The sequence below is a fragment of the Meleagris gallopavo genome, chromosome 1 (genome assembly GCF_905368555.1).
Source record: "Meleagris gallopavo chromosome 1, MGAL_WU_HG_1.1, whole genome shotgun sequence".
Lineage (NCBI taxonomy): Eukaryota > Metazoa > Chordata > Aves > Galliformes > Phasianidae > Meleagris > Meleagris gallopavo.
This window is the reverse complement of record NC_139404.1, coordinates 64,735,908-64,758,820: the sequence shown is the minus strand read 5'-3', so window position 1 is coordinate 64,758,820 and position 22,913 is coordinate 64,735,908. Positions and strand designations below refer to the sequence as shown.

Sequence of the window (22,913 nt, the reverse complement as noted above, 5' to 3'; positions counted from 1 at the left end):
GTGCCTGCCGGCAGATCATGCCCTTGATGGTTCTCTTATTTTCAGTCATAAAGAGTCCTACGGTACAAATAAAATGTAAGAAATCCCCCGGAGGGAATGATACGCTCTCCCTCCCCCTCTCCTTACTCATTATTTCTTTTCCACGTACGCTGCCTGCAATGAAGCAGCATGGAAAGCGAACCACATCGCATCCTGCCTCCGAGTCTCAAACGATAAATCTCGGGGACAGAATTCTCCTCCGCAAAGCAACATCAGAGCGTCAGAAACGTGAACCACCGCTTCCTTTGTTCGCCGAGGAAAGTCCCTCTGCCACTCCGTATCTCCCGCAGGACGGATGAAGGGATCGCGGAGAAGCGGTCCCGCTTACCTTCATGGTGCTGCCGAACGGCGCCGCTCCCCGCGCGATGCGATGCGGACCGCGCGCCGCCCGATCCCCACACGAGCTCCGCCGGGGCCGGGACTGCTGCTGCCGGGGCCGCCGCCTCCGCCGCTCGCGGGCTCCGATTGCATCAGCGGGCGGAGGGAGGGAGGCGCGCGCGGCGGCGGGCGCTGGAGAGCGGCGAGGGGCCGCGACCGCCCCGCCTCGCTGCCGCCTCAGGCGCGCACACCTCTGGGCCGCCCCGCCCGGCCCGGCCCTGCGGCGCTCGCCGAGAGCAGGCAGCGGAGGGGCAGGATGGACGTGTGTGCCGAGGGCAGTGCCGTCGTTTTGTCCCCTCTCCCTTAGCAAGCACTGAGAAATTCGCGCTCTGAGTCATTTCCTCCCGCTCGCGCTGACAACGAGCACCTCGCAGCCGGCACCGCGCGGCTGCTTCCCCGGCCTTCCGCTTCCCACTGGCGGGGAACCCCGCAAGGACTCGCGGGCCTTAGTTGCAGCCAGACGGCATCGCCACGCGTCCCAGGGTGCGCCTTGCGGCCTCCTCCTGCCGCCCTGTGCCTCGCTACAGCTCTACCAGCTCTGCCCTTTCTGGTCGGGCATCCGTCAGGCAAGTCGCCAGCAGCTGCAGGCAGGGTAGTGAATGGCAGAGGCCAACCTACTGCTAGGGCACCTGTACTACGGAGAGTTTTTGAGAGAAAACCCCAGCATAATGTTCACAGTGTGTTTCCTTTCATCTCTACTGATCTGCAGTTCAGTCTTTTCAATCCATTACTGTTTTCATAAACGTTTTCTCTCTGATCTGCCTGAGAGTAGTTGTAGAATGCTGTTCCGTTTCAGTTCTGCTGTCAGAAGTGTCAGGTTCCGCCTGGTGTGATGCATGGGAATTCTCTCTTGTGTGGTACTGGAGACTGGTTATGGAAACAGCAGTAAATCTCATATCTACTAGTTTTTTTTTCAGCCAGGTAAGAAAGTGACATTCAACAGAATTACAATCGTTTGGGTTCCAAAGAAACACAGATAAATGATGCCACCCAAAATAAAAGCTCATGGGAACAGTGATAGCTGTTTAGGAGAGAAGAAAGATGGAGTAAAAGATGCAAGACAGAAAGGTGAAGAAGTAAGGAAGCATCAAACAGATGCATATCGTCCAGTGGAGGGCCACAAATATGACCCTAAGGATGGCACACCTTCCCCCGTGAGGACAGGCTGAGAGCTGGGGCTGTGCAGCTGGAGAGAAGAGTCCGGGGAGAACTTTCAGTATCTCAGGGAAGGGTGTGAGAAAGAAAAGGAGAGACTATTTAGCAGGGTCTGTTGGGATAGGACAAAGGAAATGATTTCAAGCTAAAAGAGGGGAGATTTGGATTGGATTGACGAAAAAAGTTTTTTTACAATAAGAGTAGTGAAGCACTGGCACAGGCTGTCCAGAGAAGTGGCAGATCTCCATCCATGGAGATGCTCAAGGTCAGGCTGGAGAGGTTCTGAGCAGCTTGATCTGCTGCAGGTGTCCCTGTTCGCTGCAGGGAAGTTGGACTGGATGGCCTTTGAAATTCCCTTCCAACTCTACCGATTCTATGTTTCTATGATAACTGCTGTTCAGTGCTCATGAGGCAATTCAATCCATTCACCATCAATTAACTTCAGATTCCAAACACGACGTAGAAACAGCAATACTGTGACAGTCCAAAAGTGTGTTTAATCCAGTATGCTGCCTCTGGTGATGCACAGGATCAAGGCCTACAGAAGCTACATGAACAGAACAAGCATCTAGGGGTATTTCCTGATACTCTCCTACCCTCAAGGTGTTTGCGCCATAGCAGTTTCCTAAAAGATGGACTCATGTTTAATGGTTGCACATGGGTTTTCTTCTTTAATTTATCCATTTTTCTTTGAAAACATGTAAATTTTGGTATCTACGATATCTAGTGTTAATGAGTTTCACAGCTTGCCTCTGTTCTATGGAAAAAATACCTCATTTTGCTTTGTTTTCAACTACCCACTGGAAAACTTCACATGAGAAATTCCGTTCTCCGTTCTGATACTGTGAGAAATACTATCAACAGAAAAAAAGCTGAAAATACTCATTTCCTCTGTGCCATTTGTGATTTTACAGACTGCTCTTGAATCCACTGTTAATCATCTCTTTTTCCAGATGAAGTGTCCCAGTCATTTTAGTCTAAATATAAGAATAGTTACATGCATTTGATCATTCTTTAGGTTGGGCACATAAACTAGATGCAAATTGAAATTGCAGGTCACCAGGTTTCCTCTTCATGTTTTCCTTTCTATTTATTTTCCTAATGATGTTCTGTTTCCTAATCTGACTGTTCCTGAGCACTGAGCTGAACTGATATTTTTACAAAAATAATAAAAAATAATTCCATGGTCATCCAAGGTCATTCGTAATCCATCAATGTTTCTATAAATTTAGCTTTTGCTTTTTTTTTTTTTCCCTTTTTTTTTTTAGCTATGTGCATCCTTTTATATCCTTACTTCCTTTATATCCTTATATCCTTTCCTTATATCTTTGGATACAAGGAAGAAGTCTTTTACAGTGGGGGCAGTGAGGCACTGGAACATGTTGCCCAAGGATGCGGTTGGTGCCCCATCCCTGGAGACTTTCAAGGCAAGGCTGGATCAGATCCTGGACAACCTGATCTAGCTGTGGGTGTCCCTGTTCACTGCAGGGGAGTTGGACTAGATGACCTTTAAAGGTCCCTTGCAACTCTAAGGATTATATGATTCTGTGATATTTACAGGCATAATTACCTGCTATTTTGACATACCTGTACTCAACTCCAGAAAGTCCTTCTGTATCTCTTTGCAAATAAGTCTTGTTTTGTTGAATTCTTTAAGACTATTATCCTGAAGGATTTAATCTCATCAGCAAATGTTGTCTCTACTCTATTTGCCTCCATTTCCATATAATTTTCTCAATCGCACCCTCTCATCTATTTCTCATCTTTTAACCAGTCAACGAGGGTAGCCACTAAAGCATCCTTTTCCTGAGAGCTTATCTTCTAGAAGGCTTTGGTGAGGATCCTTGTCAAGTCTTTTGTAAATTCAACCACTGAGACCTCTGCTGTCTGCATGCTCATGGAATCCTTTAAAGAAATTCCTGGACTAGCTAGGCAGGACTTCCTTTTACACAAGTCATACTGAATTTGCTCTTCGATGCGTATTTACCCAAACATCTTTTTCCATTCCTTATTACAACTTCTACAGTTCCTCCAGAAAATAAAGGGAAAGGAGAAATGTTATCTGAGCTGCAGACAATGTTTGCTACTGCAAAGTCAAAACATCAAATTCTTCAGACTATATGATGAAAAAGTGTTATTTTTATTTATAGTTGAGATGGCCCTGAACTGAAATAAAAATCAGGAAAGTGTGGCCAAAACACTGAGAAGCTACACAGCTTCCCTCAAACACTGATTGAGGACATTGTGCATTTCTGTGCTAGATTTTCCATTAATGCAAAGCATTCTGTGAATGCATGACAGTGCTGTTAAACTTTAGAAGTTTTAATGAGTAAGTTGTTCACAGCTATAGAGAAGTCAGTAATTTATATGCTTCCATTCCAAAGAGTTTTCACAAGTTTGAGACATCCACAAGGTGAACATGAGCTATGACACTTGGGTCCCTACAGGCAGATGATGTACGTAGAACAGCCACAAAACCCTGCAATTAGTACATCCCATTATTTTGTCAGTGGACAGATGAGCACAGCATTCCTCCTGTTTGCTTGGGGTTCATGAGTAGATTTTGTTTTGCAGTTGGCCAAAGGGGTTTCACTCATGCACATTATTTAAATGAGAACTGAATAAACTCACATTTTAGACACAGAAATATGAGGAAGTACTGTCTGGAAAATGAAAAAGCTTTATAAAAACCATATGGGGAAATCTGAAAGAGGCAGCTTATGTAATTGCATACTTCTACAATGAATGGAAGGCAGAAACCCATAGCCTGATACATTCTCAAAAGTTTTCTTTTATAACCCTTGTCTGTCCAAAGAGGATAGGGTGCAGGTGGGTAGAAATTGTGGTTTTTTCATTTAACAAAAATCTGGGATTCTGCGGGTTTTTTTTTGTTTGGTTGTTTGTTTTTTTTTTCCCTTTTGAAATGGAATGAGAACAAAAGATTTTAAACATTTTTATGGTAAAGTGTGGGGAAAATATTATCCAATCAAAAGGTGTAATTTTGACAAAATCACTGTTTCGATTTGAATTTGAACTTCTTCAATTTTGGAAGGTTTTTTTGTTTTTGTTTTTTTTTGTAAATTACGCTCTTTTGAAATGCGTTCCAGAGCTATTCAAATGCCAAAATGCATCCCTTTCAAAAATACCAGAATGATGTATTTTGATCTTTCTAAATACTTTTCTTCTGCTTAGCTTTTCTAATAAAAATTCCTTAGTTTCTGTAGTTGCAGGAAAGTCCTTCTGCTGCTTCTCACTACTCCCCTCCCCCCCCAAAATAATCTTCCATCTAAAAGATATGTGTCAGAAAAGATCTATGGCCGATTTCAGTCACAAAACTAAATGCATTAAGAATTAAGCGAGTAACTGCAGGACGTAATTTCAGTATAGCTGCCTTGCAGGACTGTAAGTATGGCTCTGGAAAGCTCTTAAAATTCTGAAGTAACTGAGAGAAAGACAAACCTCTGGATGCAAATAAGGCTGGTGCTGCAGAAGTTTCCCAGCATGTAGGAAACTTCCAGGAAACAACCATGTATTACACAAATTGTAATTTGTGTGTGTGCACGTGTGAATGTTTGGATATATACAAGACATTAGAGTAAAAAATTTTATTGGTTTAATTAGGTAGGTTGCACCAGAAGTAATGCCTTCTATTTATTTCTGTGGACACTACAATAGATACAAAGTGCACAATAAAACTATTTGATTGAACAGATTCTCAGCTACAAGGTGCTATTTTTCCTCATAATCAACACCATTAGATAGGCATTTTGGCCATTGATGAACAAGAGCTCTTCATTTTGTGGTGTGACAACTACACATTTCCATCCAGAATGTGTGTTGTCTTTCACAACTCTGTCACCACCGCTGAAATGCTCCATCCACTGCCTCACTATGCTCACAGCCACTGTTTGATCTCCATTAATGTTAAGTAAGTGTCAAGGAATGTCAGTGGGTGCCATTTTTTGCATGCAGAGGAATTCAGTGCCACACCTTTGGTTCATATGCACTTCCATGTCAGATGCCATACTGTCAGACTGCCTCTTTGCTGCCATCTTTTACACGGCAACAAAATGCAAAGGGATATTGGTGGGAAGGTTCAACTTCTATTGCCATACCAGCAATGTTTGCCTCTGACATCATGGACTAACATAATAAAATAGGAGGCATTCCTTTCAGAGCAGTCCTTGTATTTCAGAGGATAGGTAGTTTAGTACCTTGGGCATACAATCAAATAATGAGAGAAGCTGAAATAATAAACAGAAACTGGTGGTACCAAGTCCTGGTCTCCATTTTGGAAAAGAAACAAATAGGATTCTTTGCAGAAATGAGAAGATGGAGGTGCAGGAGCCTCTCTCAGTTACAAGCTCATGCCACCACTCTGAAGAAGTGCTTGAGTGAGGTGTAAGGTTTCAGCGTAATCTGCAGAGAAGATCTATTTGTAGTAGCACCTTTCCCCAGTGCTTGCTTCCTCGTGCCTATCCTCATGCCATTCTGCCACCTCCTCAGATGCACCAACTTGACTGTGTGTGGGCTTGTTGTGTAAAATGGATTACTGGAGCGATCTGGGTTTAAAAAATCCCTGATAAAAAGCGTAGGAGGAGGAAGTAATTGCTGTAGGTGCTGAAGGGTGGAAAGTGCTTAAGCTGGCATCACAATAAAGGACTACAGATTGCACAATCAATTCAGAGAAAGAAACATCTAAAAATACCATGAAAAAAGATGAAGGGGAACATGGTAACAGAGCACCTGACAACCAGGAGAACACCAAGAAAAAGGCTGAAGGGGAAAGGTTTTTATGTGCAAGGGTAATGGAAATTGGGAACAAACACAATGCCTCGTGCTGCTTCATTCCCACCCATTGGGAAAACAGCATTTTTACACAATAAGCACTTTGTGAGCCTGTCACTTATTTCTATCCCAAGAGGCAAGAAAAACAACCCAAGAGTTAATCAGGAACAGAGTTTGTTCCCAATGTTGATTCCAGCTCATTTTATAGCCGCTCACCTTCTGCCTCTCCTCACAGCCTTCCCAGTTGTGACCAAGGTGGCTTGAAGGTTCTTCCTGCCTATTCTGGAAGTTCTGACCACCCTGCCTCAGCTGCTGCCTGCCATGCAGCTTTGCTGGCTGGGGCCAGCACCCTCCACACCTTAGGAGAGAAAACATCCACAATGCTGATGGACTGAGGGCTTCAAGGAGACTTTTTGGTGGAGGTTAGGTGTTAGTGGAGCCTGAAAGCATGGTGTGGGAGCAGCTGCAAGCTGTACAGCAGGGCAGAGGCCCAGCACACAGAAGAAACCGCCTCAGCTGGCTCCACCGAATGCATCCTTACCAAGTGATTCCAGAGCATTTGTCAAAACTGATCCACTCTTCCACCTTTTCAGGGAAGGGAGATGATTCCCTGTCAGCCCACTTTCCCCTACCTGATGTAATTCATAAGGTACCATAAGCTGCTTTTTCCCCTGCCAAACCTGCTGGAAGAAATGGAAGAAGGGAAACGAAGCTATTGTCTTTTTATTTTGTGAGGTTGGGAAAGAAAGGAGGCTGCAATTTTAGCATAATCTTTCACATACACTAGATAGTTAAACAGAAAAGTCAGCCAGCCAGGTCACTGGAAGACTCAGTAGTTCCCGCATTTCCTGATACTAGAGGGACAGGATTAAGGGATATTATAATGCTGCTGCCTTTGATAAGCTCAAGAACTTGGGGATTCGATTCCTGCTGCTTGTCTGCTGGAATTGGTTCCCCCTGGATACCTGGATGTCTCTGTCCCACACCTATAGGTGCAACTGCAGCTCCCATGTTTCCAAATTCAGCCTGTAGCGAGGCATGACATATGTCCCCTGGAGACACACGTGCACATCCTCATGCATGCACACAACAGTGATATGAAACAGTAGTGTGCTTGTGTGGCCAACAGGTCAAGGGAGGTAATCATCCCCCTTTACAGTACTGCTGAGGCCATGTCTGAAGTACTGCATGCTGTTTTGGGCTCCCCTGTTCAAGAAAAACGGAAACTGCTGGGGAGAGTCCAGTGGAGATGATGAGGAGCTTGAAGCATCTCCATTCAAAGAAAGGCTGAGAGACCTGGGGCTGTTCAGACTAAAGAAGACAGAGAAGGGGATTTTATCAATGATTACAAATATCTAATGGGACTCTAATGGGAGTCAGGTGAATAGAGCCAGGCTGTTCTTGGTGGTGGCCAGTGACAGAACAAGGGGCAACGGGCACAAACTGGAACAGGAGAAGTTTCAGCTGAGCATGAGTAAGAAATGCTTTACTTTGAGGATGACAGAGCACTGGAACAGGCTGCCCAGAGAGGTAGTGAGGTCATCTTCTCTGGAGAGTCTAAATCTTCCTGGACGCTTTCCTGTGCAATCTATGGTAGGGAACCTTTTTTAGCAGGGGGTTTGCACTGGATAATCTCCAGAAATACCTTCTAATCACCGTGATTCTGTGATTCTGTTTGAAGAGGAAAACAACGTATACTTTCAAAGACATAATGGGATGGAAGGAGGGGGCCATTTTTTTTTTTTTTTAAACCAAAAATGTCTTCTACACTAAAACAGTATAAACAGTAAATCTTGCTTTTTCTGATTTTAGTGGAAGAGCTTTTGAATGACTGGAGAAAGGAAGACGGTCAGGCAACTGCATTGTCGCAAGCTGAATGCTGACTCTCCTCATTCATCCTTGAATTTCAGCATGACTGCTTTGAACGCTGCCAGCTGAGAGACAGGCCAGCTCCACGCGTTTCACAGTGAGTGGCTCTCTGTAAAAAGTTCAACACTCATTTTGTGCCTTAAAACTACAAGGCAGTTCACCAGTCTAAATTAAAATTTACAGAGGCTCCACAGAAATACTGCAAGCTGACCAAAAATTTCCGAGATGGGTTTCTGGGAAGCTCTCCCCGACGTTTCTCTTCCTCGCAGCTCCCCCTGGCGGCCCCGCTGCCGGGTGGCAGGTACACAGCTTTCAGCGAGCAGACTTCCAGGCGTGCAGGTAAATTAGATGCTAATGACGGCTCTATCACGCGCATGCATCTTGGAGATATATCTCAAGATCTGTTTACAAATCCCGACTTTGGCATCATGAGTTTCACGCTAAATTACTCCGCATCAGTCCTGTCATTTTTTTCTGCAAATTATCACATAGTTGAGGAGGATGTGTTAGCATATTAAAAATATGGGGATTACAGTAGCTGCAGAATCCCTGTTAGAATAAGCACGAGTTGCAAGTTTTCTGAAAGATGCTTTAATGTACCAAGACCAATACTACAGGGGTAAAGCTGAGAACAGTAGGGGGCCACAAAAGCCAAAACTGTTTATTAAAAAAAGACTGGAAATGGCACACTGGTGCTGTCAGGGCTAATGATGGTAACATGAAGAGTAGAAATAATAGCTAAAGGAAGCCAGGACGTAGCAGCCAGAGAGATGGAGACCAAGGGCTGGTAGCAACATATCAAAAAGGACTGCAGGGAAACCTACAGTCATTATAGGGAAGCAAACTTTACTTTTTCAGCTTTGTAATTAAGCAAACCAGAAAGGTGGCGGCTAGAATAGCCTATATCTTGAAATTAGCTTGAAACTTGGCAAGGAGATTGCTTTAAAGTAATCAAATAAAGTCTTGCCTTGTGATGTCTGCTGCAGAGATGTCTTTTATAACTTTGCTGACAGTCTCTTAAAATAGCAGTACCATATTGTGAGCAATAACAATGTCAAAGTATTCTTGGTTAATAAATGGCAACAGTTCCCTGAAAGTAACTGGCCATAAACCATACACAGATTTAGATTATATCTCTCACAGTTTAACAGATACAACTAGGTGCACTTAGAATTTTTTTTTCTTTTTTAAACCAGGAAGCATTAACTCCTTGGATTTCTTAGGATACACTAGCTTTGGCAAAGTTGGTTAGAAAGGCTAGAACTTTAGTCAAACTAAGTTTTTAGAGCACTACCTAGCACTTAGAACAAACACACCTCAACAACAAATTTAAATTCCTGCTTTGATGTTCTACTTTCTCTGAAAATCCACAGCAGTGGGATGCAAGCTTGCACATCACTACAGAATAACAAGCCTGCTTATCAGGCCACTCTCTGGGATACAGAGATCACACTTGTGTCCTTGAAATAGAGGGATCAGAACCTGCTCTAAGTTCTAGACAAGTCTTTTTTCTCCTAAACTTTCACTTATTTCCTCTCTTCTTGCACGAAGAGGACATGGTAGTTTAGCAAAGTTTCCAACCTAATTGTGATTTTCATGTTGTGATGTTTGAAACTAGAACATGAAAAACAAGCTGAGATTGTTACTGCAGTTGTAGCTCTTGTCTTCAGAAACAGATTTTGACCAAAGTACTAAAGTTCAAGGTGCTCAGGATTACACAGTAGCGAGCAACAAAACAATGGCAAGCATCATACACTGCAATTGAGAATGTCCTATTCACCTGGAAGTTACGCATTGTCAGTGGATTGCCCCTGGGAACAAGCAGCACCCTATTATGTACAGGAAGATGCCTACAAAAGCAAGAGGCAGATGCTTATGTAAAAGAATGCTTATTCTTATAAGAGACAAACTTTCAAGATTAATCAAAGACTATTCACTATGAAAGTAAAATCACCATAAGACGGAAAAGCACGTTCTCCTTAACCTTAGGAAAGGAAAACTTGTCAAAACGCTTTCTCAGCATTCAGGTGTAAAGAGACACAAAGACAGATTATAGAAAAAGGTACCCATTTATTCAAGATATGACAAGTATATTTACAGTATCCATTTGCTCAGAATGAAATCCACCCTTACAATTTTTTTTAAAGCAGCAATTATAAATTACATTTAAAAGAGGAAACGTTCCAAATATGTTTCTGTTAGAGATTTTTTTTTTTTTTTTAAACAACAGAAACATTTAAGGCTAAGTAGTTCAGACCATTGCTGCCACCCACATTTATCTTGGCAAAACCATGTAAAAGACATTACCTTGAGGGATTAGGACTCTGTGAAACTCAGCATACCCTTTTGTTCCCTCAGATGCATTTCACAACAGTTCAAAACTGACACAAATTGACTTCTCATTTAAAACAAAGAATTAAACAGGAGCAAGATGAACTGCCTACATCTCAGTTCCAGAGGGCTAGAAGATAATATACAGTAATGCATTCATTACCACTGAAAGATGTCAGATTTCTTGTCGATGAAAGAACTTCAGCTTACCAAGCTATTTGCTTTCAGTTAGAGCTCCAGTCACGTGGTGTAATCCACCTGTCCCATCAGCTTACTTTTCAAAAGACAAGAAAAATCTTCAGGTAGCTGACTTGTAATGTAAATGATGAACACTGCTTTAAACAGCACTTGATTCCCACAGTACAGGCTACTGCTCTACCAAAGCAAACATGATGAGTTTGCTGAACAGCTGTAGTGTTATTTCTAGTCATTTAACACACAACAGATCTGCAGGAACAGTTAAAACTGGTTCATCTCTTGAGGTAGGAGCCACAAGTCACATTTAGTCCATATGTAACACATGCTATCAGGCAAATATAGCCAACTTTTTCATATAAACATTCAAGAAAACACTGATGTGTCTTCTCAGATACTGTTCACTCTAACTGTCATGGCATTTTTTTTCCCCCAGTAAATCATTTGGTGCCTGTTTGAGAAGGAAACTAATTAAATATAGGAGTTAGAAACACTAGGTCACAGCCATTAATGCAGTTGCAATGAGAAAACACTCATGCCTTACACAAGAAGCTTTGTAGCAACTTCCAAAACAGTATCTGAGAATTCTTAAAAGATTTTTTGAAAAAATACCAATTTTAACTGCATAATAATAAAATCAGTCATTAGGCTTTTAAGACTACACAGCTAGTTGAAATACTATCATTGCATTTCAGTAAGCTTTCAGGATTACATTTGAAGGGAAAAAGATCATTAAAACAGAAAACCCCAAAACCTTCATAAATACAGTTTTCTTAATGATCACTTTTTGTTAGGTATCTATAGCTGTAACTATTGAAAGTACACAACGTTTAACATTCCAAGAGAAGCAGAAATGTGACCTTTGCATTAGTGGGGGACATATACTCCAGGCAACAGCTAAGTTGTTGTTATGACAGATACAGGTTTTGAGTTATTTGAAGGTTTGAAGATAACCCAAGGAACAAGTTATGCAACATTGAGATTGGCACTTGATTGTTAATTAGCCCATTTACTAAATTTGCTCCCCAGAGACTCACATACACAGAGTTTTAAGTTTTCATTTTATTACTGTAAAAAATAAACGTCAACTTGTAGTTCCAGAATAAACAAAGAAACCTTAGCTTCAAACCATTTAAAAACGAAAGGTCCTATTTTGATAAGATACATTTCACAAGATTCATGTCAGCACTGTAACCAAGTGCATTTTTTTTTTTTTTTTTTTTTTTTAAAACCAAACACATTTTGAAGTTTTCTCGTTAGTGAGAAGGGGCTACATTCCCACCTGGATGCAGACATAACAGGACTCAAGAAGAACAAACTGGAAGGAGTGTAAGTCAGTTTCTAGAGTTCCCTGTTGAACTCTACATGTTCGGAACCAACACTTAAGACTGAAGTTACTGAAGACTGACCTTCTGCACATTCCAAAATGGAAGGCAAATACAATCAACTTACATTTGGCTTTGAAACATTACCGTAATGTTTTATTTCAACCACATATTTACAGAAATGCATACAACAGAAGTGTGCAGGATTTCCTTTTTAGTCATAATATACTTAGAGATGAATAGTCATCTCAACTTTCATGCAAAGGCGCATCTCTTGTTACACAAAAAGTTCTCTGTACTCTGCTTTTTTTTTTTTTGTTTGTTTGTTTTGCATTCTGAGGGTAACAAGAAGAAGGTTGGATAAGTTGGAGTGACCTTAAAAATGGAGGCCTGTTTGCTCTACTGCACCTTCACAATAAGGAGGTAAAGTACAGGCACCTTTAAATTCGGAAGGGTTCATTACCTTTTCCAAAACCAACACACACAGTCCTGAACAGTTGTAATGTGAGTTATTCCATGACTTTCACCTCTTCAGTTTACTTCCTGAACTCTGGAGTTACTTTTCCTAGAAGCATACTTGCCAAGCTTCTAATGTATACTGTCGACTATACATTTTAATTTAAACTGTTATGTAAAGAATGTTACAAGCCTTTCCTTTGTACACAACTTAATCTTTGTGCTGAGTATTCTTCAAAAGGATTTTATAAATAATACAATAAGTTTAGAATCAGTCTTCTGCCCTCTCGTCATTATACCATGTTGTTGCTTTCTCCAACTTTATCTACAAGCTGTAAAAAAGAAAAGAAATTTTAAGCTACAATACACTTATGTACAATTTAATTAGCCTCAAATGCAACTTGCTGTTTGCACAGTTGGTATGTGACTGAAAATGAGAGTAGTACTCACCACGGTTTCATGATTTAAGTTTGTGAAATTAAAAATCTTGCATTGCAACTGTGTTTCTACATGACATGTTTTCTCATATAAGACATTAACAGTGCAACACGAAGATGCAAGAGAATGAAAAAGGAAATAGAAGAATACAGATACCACTGCTAGCTTAATGATTAAAACAAAACAATGCGGTATCAGCCACACATGCATTAGAAGACCAAGTAAGATATTTCAACTGACCATTACTGTGGATTCTCTTCTGAGCCTACGTAGGCTTTGAATAAAACATTAACAATTATCTTTTTAAAACAAGATTTAACCCCATTATGATCAAATTAAACGTGAGTAGACAAGATCAATTGACAAGTAAAACATTCAATTGATCATGAACGATGAGCCAGAACGTGGCCTAAGCTGTACAATTGGAACAGATGATCTTGAAAACTAATTTTTAAAATACAGACTGATACATCTCTTCGTTACCATCCCCTATTGATTTTTAAGCAGTAGCTATTAAAACTATAGCTTTCAAAACCAAGGTTTAAAACATTTAAAACATTTGTGTTAAAATACATACAGAAATTATCACAGTAAAAGCAGTTGACCAAAATACCCTACCTAGATTACCATCTTTCTGGCACCCGTTTACTGCCTTCAAATCCCTGGCTACTTAGTTAAGAAAATGGAAAACTGCATTTGAAGAAGTACAAAGCTTAGTAAATAGCCAAGAATCAATCCGTTACAGCAGGCCTGAGTAAATGTTGTACTTGATGAATGATTATGCATAATGAGAGTTTCTGGATTCACCATGCAAGCTGCAAATTAACACTGCGCAAACCTCTTTGTTACTACAGGCCACTTTTCTTAGATACATCCAGATACTGCACACAGAGGAGAAATGCCTCTCTCATCTGACAGGCAGGAGAAGAGGCACAGAACAGTTGCATGGTTTGCCTGTCTGTGGTCACCCAGGGCCAGCAGTGAGGCAGGAACCAGTATTCATAGTCACAATCCTGACTCACAATCCAGGGCTCTTTCCCCTTTACAAGGCTTAAGCAGGGGCAGCTTCTGCAAAGGTGGTGTTCTTTCACATTTGAAAGCCTCTCACTGGGAACGAGGGTTATTTGTACAGTGCAAAACTATGCAGTAATACACTCAAATTCATTGTTCTAAAAGCTGTATCTGATTTATTCCCAATGCATTTGTGCTACTGCAATAGTAATGAAATAGGAAAAATAGCAAAAGCCTTACATTTTACTTTAAGTGCCAAACACTTACCGAGCTTATACCAGGTAAATTCAAGAGAGAACCAAGGACTGGAACTCTTCTAATAAAGCCAATCACCACAGGAAAGAACCCCCTTTAGGTTAGATAAAAATATTGTATTAGTTTTTATAAACAAACTATTCTAATGTTCTCTGAAGAAATGGAAATTCAAGTCCTGTAATTCCTTCACTGAAAATTACTTCACCAAATACATGAGCAGACATTCAGCAAAGAAAAAAAAAAAAAAAAACAAACAAAAAAATATTATTTTAAATTGAGATAAACATCTTCCTCATAGTTGGCAACCCTCAGAATCAGCTGTTCAGAGAATTAACTAAGGGATGAATATCCAACTTAGTCAATAGAACTGATGTTCCCATCTACTTTCTCAAAATTATTACAAACATTGAGATAAAAATTTTTTAACCTTATAGGAAATACATTCTTGCAATATCACTCATCTTCCTATATCCAATGTAAAAACACTTGAAAGGTAATTCTAGGTAATCCCTTTGAAACCAGGTATAGCAATGTTTAATCGACTAATGAAAATTAAGCACAACATGTTTGTGCACTCACATAATTGACAAATATATGTAATGTCAGAAATTCGAATAACGAGCCAGGAGTTGCTGCCTTTTATAGCTGGCATGGTCTAGCCCCTGCACTGCCAGTTTGTCCCTGCAGCAGGAAAAAGGATTTTCTGTGACAGTATCTCAGCTGTCTGAAGTCAACCGCAGCAATTCAGCTGGTACTGGCATTCTAAGTTCTCTTGCTGAGCTATACACTTCTCAGCACAGAATAAGGGTTGGCATCTAAATCCACCCGTCATGTCTGACCAGAGGAATTTCACTATTCACCATCCTCTTGCTGGTAAAAACGATTTGTTGGATCATATCAATACCAGTAAGTCCTCCCTCCTCCGTGGGCTATCTATTTACTATTTTTTTTTTTTTTTTTAAGACCAGATCATTACACTGAACCTACATACCATGATGCAGGGCACACAAACCACTTTTAACAGACAGACATAATTGGTGTAGCCAAGAATGCAAAATAGTCATTATAGTTAGGATAGCATCTTTAACAAGAACTTTGGATATCTTTGATCTGAACAAGGCTCTGAGAGCAGTTTAGACTATGATAAAAGAGACTGTACTGTACTAGCTGTCTCCAGGGAATGCAATTTGAATGCGTAAAGGCAAAGAACTGAAGCTCTGATAGGAAACTTCTGGCAGTACGCTAAATAAAGGGAAGGACATTCTCGATATAATCCAGAGTAAAATCACAGCTGCACCTCTCTCACTGCAGTAAAACGTATATTAAGTAAAAATCTCTGCTATCATTATTAACTGTTTAAGCGTTCCTGGCTACCAGTAACAAAAACCTTTGCTTTGTGGACAACAGAGTCTCTGCAATTTCTTCTACAGAGTATGAAAGATGACTTCATACAAGAAGTCCAACTATACAAGAGAACTGTCTACACACAAAAATTCTGGTGGAACTGTTTTAGTGGTCTAAAAAAATAAATCAAGAGACTGAATAAAGTATAATACAGTGCACCTGCCCACAAAAAGTTCCCAAAAACATAATTACAGTTGACATTGACAAGTCTGAAGCAAAACAAAGAGCTTTGCTTGAAGTAGTAACTAGCACTGTAACAAGAGATACAAATCTTAGCAAGTATTAAGAAGTAGAAAAAGTTGTTTAGAGACAAGTTTAAAAATTCATTTGGAATTATTTATCAGTTGTTGACACTTTTCAGGGTAAGATGTAGTCCTAGTGACTTTGGGATAACAATTCTGTCGGCCTTATGTTAAATAAATAAGCATTAGATGGAATTTTATCTTCAAAATAGAAGTCCAGGAACCAACAAAAGCTTCCCTTCTTGCTTCTATGAACACACTTTCTACTTTGTTTTCTGAAGTATGGAACTTCACCATGGAAATAAACGGTATGTTGCAACAACCCAGGTTCTTTCACCCTTACCGTTAATTATAAGTTAAATGACATGTTGTAACAGATGCAACATATCTGTTGTAATGTTATTAAGTATGTAACATCTACATAGAGGAGAAACAAATGTTTAAGCCATTTCAGACATCAGTAACCAGAACTAGCATTTCATACACTGCAAACAGGGCACAAGTATAGCAACACATCACAGAAGCCACCTCCTCACCAAGGCTACCATGGAAATCAAATAGCAAGGTTGTGAGGCTAAGATGTTTGTAAGCACATATTTTGTCTCATTTATTAATTCAAAGAACAAACTCTCCACCAAAAAAGCCAAACAACCAACAACTCAACCAACAAAACACAGGCATTTTAGTTTTCTTTTATATGGAAATACTTAAAACTTGGCACTTGTAGCACAATTTGATCTCCCAAATATTTTAAAGCTGTACAGTCATTTGATTAGATACAAGCTATGTTGCCAAAAGTCAGTTTGATATCTGCCTCGCCAACATCAGCAAATTTGAGTCCTGGAACCTCTTCACCTCTTGCAAATGTAACCCCACAGCTTTAAACAAAATCTATCAAAAGTGAACACTCAAAGAATGTTTTCCCAGTTGCCATACAGTACGCTAAGCAAGTACATGTGCTCTTCAATACACCAATATAAAAAGCAATTTTGAAGCAAGTCTTACCTGAATAATAGGAAGAACCCATAAATTTCAAGAATCATTCCTATTAAAGGCCAACCAATCAGAACTATGAGCACACCACCCAGGAAAAAGCCCGTTGCTTTCATTTTGTGTTTTTGGAAGAAGAATCTAAATGTTCTTTCTAAACCAATAACAAAAGCCAAGCCAGCCACAAATAAAACCTAGAAGAGACAAAAACCAACCAAATCAAGAACACAGCTAAATACATTCCTAAGTTTAGAATGCAAGCACATATTATTAATCTATAAAATTAGACTGCATTTTTGCACAACTCATTCTAATATCAAGATTAATAATGAGAGAACTTGTTAGTGATTAGTGACAGTCTACCTTCGTGGTCTCTAACAAGCATAATCATGTCAGAAGACCTGGTGACAACAGCTGTCTTTCCTGTAACATAAATACAGTCGTTACCTGCAGTCAGTACTGAAGTTTAGTACCACTAACAGCTAAGATTCCTAAAACTGGGAACAGACGTGCTCAGAAGCACCCCATAATGGTCATCTCCAATAGCTTGTGCCGATGATTGCAAAGGCAAAACAAGAAAAAAGCTGAAGGGCATTATGAGCTATCTTCCTTAATTTTGTCTGTGTAACAGGCTACTACTATCCACTAGTTCCAGTGTAGGCTGACCATCATCACAGTAGCCCAGCCTAACTAAAACTGTTTTGAGTGTCCTTTAGCAGCAGATCATTACTTCATTCTGAAAGCATACATCTGGGCAACATGTTTTCTGGAAAGTTATGAGTAAAATCTGAGATATAATCTCTAACAGATGAAATTCAAGTTCATGTTATGTAAAAAAAAAAAAAAAACAAAAAAAAAACCACACAAACCACAAATATGAAACTACTTATCACCTTTTACCCCTTCTCTTCTCTTTTATAATCAAACTTACCTCTAATGATAGAGTAACTTTTCTTGCATTATCCTTGGTTACCACATTGCCTTTCACTGTCTCTTCCTACCTACATTCTCATTATTTTCCCCAAACTGGATTTTGCATTTCTACCTTATCTTAGAAACACGACAATATAAGCACTGTTTTATTCTCTACTCTTTCAGTGCGCACCCAAATTCAAAGAGCATTTATAGAGTTTCCATCCAACAAACCTCAGTATTTGATGCTGCTATCACAGAATGAAACTGGTCCATTTTGATCACAGCTTTTTGGTTATCAAAAGAGGACACAAATCTCTATCAAGCTGTGCTCTCTGGCTGGCTGGCAAAGCTGAGAACAGCTGGGACACAGCAATATCAGATTTAGAAAACACAATGTTATTTTACTTTGTTATTTTAAGTACCTGCCCTAGGATTTATTTTCTATCCCGCTTAAGCGAAAACTTCATTTTGGTAAAAACTGAAGATATTTCAGCTTTCTGTTGTGGTGATCTGCTCTCCTAAGCCATTACCAGCAATTCATGCTTCTCTCCATCCTAATAAAGCACAGCAAAACTGCATTTAACAGAGTGCACAAAGCACACCATCAGCATTCTTATCCAAATAGACACCTAGCTTTTACAGTTACCTTACAAGACCATAAAAAGAAAGTGTGAGTAATAATAGCTAATCTAGAAATCTTATTTGCATCAGCATAACTGGAGGACAAGCTGCTGCTTGTCAGACCAACATACCACAGGCCTGACCTGGAGATACAACATCAAGATTGATGTGAGCTGCTCTAATGTTAATCAGGGAAAATGATTCAGTCAGATCACTGCGCATAACTCTTCCTTTATACTAAGTTACCACAGTATCTTTTACGACCCAGTTTCTATTTGAAAATATATCATTTTTTAAGTTTATTTTTAATATATTATATACTTCATTTTAAGCAGAGCAGAATTTAAGACCAAAAGGTACACACTTACGTTTCCAATAGCAAGAAGAGCTTTGTCAAAGAAGAGTATCATTCCAAAGAAAAGGAAAAACACTCCAAAACCTGTTAAACCCATTCCGATCTCTGCAAGGAGAAATAAAATTAAGTATATTACATAACATGGTAACAGGAAAAACTCATGCTTAGAAATTGATACTAACTTGGAAGATGCAACACACAGAAAGTTTAAATTCATAGGCAAGCTCACAGACTATTTCATGACTACTTAAAAATTTCCCTGATCATACAAATAAAGCTAGATTTGTACAAACCAGTAATTTCAATACCAGAAAGAGAGATGTTTGGGAGCTGCTTATCATAAGAAGAATCAATTTAACAATATACTAAAACTGAATGCAACAAAAGCATGTATGGATGTACACATATGGCAAACATCCATTTTGATTTACTGCTAGCAAGGATTATTTTGGGAACAGATAATAAAACCTTGTTTTCTATTTGCAACTCTTATCCCATAATGCTTCTTGCAAACACGCAAGTACCTCGTCCTCCTGAGACCTCACATTCCACGTTACATGCATGGCAATCCCATTTTCCCAACTTCCGGATTAAATACAACACAGATTAATGCTGCAGGCTCCTTCCATGTAACACATGCTGATGGCTGTTAAACATTAGCTTGGGTCTCCTGCCAGCTGTCAGTTTTCACAGAACTCGTAGATGGTATCTATCTCTGAGCTCTGCCTGTCAGTAGGGTCGTTCAAGGAATATTGGATAGGCAAGGGCAGGATGGAAGACTTGTTTGTCTGGAAATGTCAGGCTATGATTAAAACTACCATTTGACAATAGTCTCTGAGGTATTTTGAAGAACATACACAGAAGCACATCACATCTTCAAAATTAAACGTCTATGGCCTTCCTGTGACTCTCACACAGACTGAATACAAGAAATAACAGGAACAGAAGCAATCTTAGCTGTAAAAGCTTTGGTGTTTATCCATGCACTCACCATCGTGACTGGAGAATTTAGAAATCTACAGGACAAACACATAGCTAGCAAAAACAGCATTCATTAAGAGTATTTATACAGGCAGGCTGGCAATCCAGTATACTTTGAAGATGTCAGTATTTTTGTGTGGCCTAACAAACAAAAAGCCCTTCGCTGATACCGCTAGCCAAACTAAATCTGGAAGAGATATCTAAATGTATTTTATTTGCTCTTTTGCCTGCAACACAGATCATTTAACATTGCTTGAAGAGCTCAGGAATGAAGGAGCATAACAGTGTCGATTTCAGATGCTAAATTTACAACAAAAAATTCTCAAACAGCTCACAGTAAAGAGATTTGTTACAGCAACGTCCAGATTCCCCAACTTCTTCTTTCAGCAAGGTTGCTGACCACATGGTATTAAATCATGGTATTAAGTCTGCCACATTCAAGCTTTACTATGAGCATTTTAACTGCTCTGTATTAAAACCACTATCAGACAATTACCTCTCTGCAGACATTTACAGTACTTTCTTACAATGAACTGCAACGAACAATGAATTGCAAATTGCACCTCCACTGAATCAACTGACTGAAACTAATGTAGGAATTGTAGTCTGCCCTTTCTTCTAGTGCTCTTTACTTTAGAAGAGCAGAAACAATCTGTATTCTGGAAAGAAAACACTCAGAGGCAGGATTCCAAAGGAATTACCAGCTGCCAATAATATGAATATGCTGCCACGGGAAGCAAGTACTCATTCCTTCTTCAGACACAGCACAAAGTGGGGTGCGAGCAAGAAAGAGAGGCTGACTCCCAACAGCTGCTACAATTACAGCTCTAACACTTATGTATTCGCTTGAAAAACATTTGTAACCACTTACTGCCACAGCGGGTTCAGTTTCCCGTTAGAAATCAACCGTACTCTCTCGTTAGCACAGGAAAAAAAATGCCCACCATTCTCACCATCCCAAAGTTACTGCTGAAAGCAGATGAGATAACAGCAACAGAGGGTAGTAGTTCTGGACTCATTTCAAGTAAATGTTACCAATCCAATCACATCAGAACTGTGTTAGTTTTGTTTTTTTTTTCCTCCAAAGAACACCAAGTCAAGTATATCTGGCCCTGTCCTTTTGTAGTCTTGGCAAACAACAAGCTAGGAAGTTTTATGACGGGCATAAACTATTGTTAGAATGCTTTCTCCCATACCATAAAAGCCTTCCTATATATCACTCAAATACAGCTTTTTCAAGGTCTAGAAATGCAGGTACACATCCCAGCCATGTGATAGTTATCCTTTAATAACTACAACTTGCAGAGGGGAGGCATCAACACATTCTCAGTGTTCCTACAGAAACCTCATGAATCGTGTGAGTAGTGCAGCAAAGCATCAAAATCTCTTAGCAAATACTAAGTCTTAAGATAGACTGGTTATGAAAGTTAAGGGACAGAACTACACATCCTCTATCTTTTTTATAAAAATAAGTATGCACTGCAGTCCAGATGAAAAAAGGTTGATGCACTTTTTTTGCGTTACAATTCTGTATTTTCCCAAACAGAAGTGAGTTTCAAAACATCTGAAGAAATATCTTAGAAAAATGCTGAAATTCAAAAGCTTCACACTGCACATACTACTCTCAGCTCTGAGTTAAAGCCAACAGAGTCAGGAGGAGCAGGAGTTAGCTCAGTGCCCCAAGAAGAAATTAAGACAAGTACAAACACTGAACAGATCTCTTTTTCCCAGTGAATACTTTGGATGGGACAACGGGGGAATGGGCAAAAGCAAAGCCCACAAGGCTTTAACACATTATACACCTAACAATTAGCCCTACGATTTAACATCCATTCCAGTAGCAGAGCATAGCACCTGAATTTCTCAGGAAGTCATTAACCTTGTGTGTTGCTAACCTGCTTTATTTCCCATTTACATCCTTTGCCTCAGCTGGCTCACCAGTGTTTTCAGTGCTCTGCTATCAAGTTAAACTTCCTTTCCCTACAGCTTTCACACTTGTCCCCCTTCAAGCAACTTTACAACACTAATTTCCTTTTATGATAACTACACTGAGAATGTATCATACATGATACATTAACTTGAATAAAAGAATGACGTTCTCCTTTTCTTTGCAGTTTCAATGCCTACAAGCCCTCTGATTTCTTTCAATTTCCCTTTCAGCATCTTTAATCCCAGCTATTCCTAGTTAGGGAAAGCAAAACTACTGTCAGATCCAAGCTGTTCTTCATTCGCTTCAGACTGAGTGCCCGCTGCTCACCTTAAAAGTCCTTCTATGTCACCTGCAAACACTCCATTCAGTAACGAAGTTAAAAGAAACAGTAAAGACACTGACATGTATTTACTCAAAGCCATTAACGTCCACACGGAGGCATACGGGATAACAGACATCTGCAATTCTCACTTTTGCGTACCAGTCAGCTTTCATTCATTCTCTTTCATTTCATTCTCTTCTTGCCATTACAGCCAGGCAGCAACACCACCACCGTGAAACACCTCACATCCAAAGCAGACGCCGGCAGCAGCAGCGCTGTTGACCAACGCCCACCTGAAGATGCTGGGCGGGCCCCGAGAAGCTCTATTCTAAGCTTACACCCCCCTCACTTTCAGCTTTACCTCACGAGCCCCATCAGTACCGCTGTTCCAAGGTACGAGCGCATCCATAGCACCCCCCAAAGCACGGCGATGCTGACAGCAGCAGCTGAGCTCCCTCTCGGCCCGCACACCCCTACCGCCGGCACGCACCACCTGCGCCGGACATCCCCAGCGACCCCACCGCACCGCCCGGCCCCGCTCCTCGCCCACACTCCGAAAGCGGGAAGCCCCAACAAAGGGCGCGGCTGGGTCCGTCACGTGCGGCCCTACGCCGGGCTCACCCAGCCCTCCCGTCAGCGATTACCGACGGGCACACCGCCGCGGGAGACCCGCTTTCCCCTCCCACCGGGAGCCAATGGGGAGAGGGCGCGGCGCTCACTCTGCGTGTCCGAGAGGGAGATCATGGTGGCGGCGGGGCGACAACGGGAAAGGAGAAAGAACCGAACGGCAGGAGCAGGGCGACAACGGCCACGTCTTCCGGAAACACGCAGCCCCCTTCGCCTCGCCGCCGGCTGAAAGGACAGCGTCGATTGGCGGGTCGGCTCCCAATTAGCAGCCGCCTTGTTCGAGTGG

At 40.7% G+C, this 22,913-nt stretch overlaps 2 protein-coding genes across 3 annotated transcripts in view; both read right to left on the bottom strand.

The window, feature by feature from the left end:
• Positions 1-709, bottom strand: part of BCAT1 (branched chain amino acid transaminase 1) — a 63,603-nt gene extending 62,894 nt beyond the window's left edge. Inside the window, exon 1 of the mRNA XM_003202509.4 lies at positions 368-709. Coding sequence (XP_003202557.1) covers positions 368-373 — 6 coding nt within the window. The 5' untranslated portion in view covers positions 374-709. The remainder of the gene's footprint in view (positions 1-367) is intronic.
• A 9,570-nt stretch (positions 710-10,279) lies between these two features.
• Positions 10,280-22,883, bottom strand: GOLT1B (golgi transport 1B). Of its 2 annotated transcripts, none has more exons than XM_003202508.5 (5): positions 22,720-22,883; positions 18,781-18,872; positions 16,892-17,070; positions 14,253-14,334; positions 10,280-12,868 (listed from the first exon to the last, which is right to left on the bottom strand). In XM_003202508.5, the coding sequence occupies exons 1-5, from the start codon at positions 22,742-22,744 to the stop codon at positions 12,830-12,832; spliced, it is 417 nt and encodes a 138-aa protein (XP_003202556.1). In that variant the 5' UTR covers positions 22,745-22,883; the 3' UTR covers positions 10,280-12,829. The 2 variants fall into 2 exon arrangements, with proteins under 2 accessions (XP_003202556.1, XP_085087547.1); XM_085231421.1 differs by lacking the exon at positions 22,720-22,883 and adding an exon at positions 22,362-22,624.
• Positions 22,884-22,913: the final 30 nt, after the last annotated feature.

Excerpts from the sequence above, each read along its gene's own strand:
- GOLT1B (XM_003202508.5), bottom strand. The coding sequence starts at position 22,744 with ATGATCTCCCTCTCGGACACGCAGA. Across the intron at positions 17,071-18,780 it reads CTCTTCTTGCTATTGGAAAC|GTTTTATTTGTGGCTGGCTT; the intron begins GTAAGTGTGTAC and ends TGTCTCTTCTAG. Across the intron at positions 14,335-16,891 it reads GGGTTCTTCCTATTATTCAG|GGGGTTCTTTCCTGTGGTGA; the intron begins GTAAGACTTGCT and ends TCTAACCTAAAG.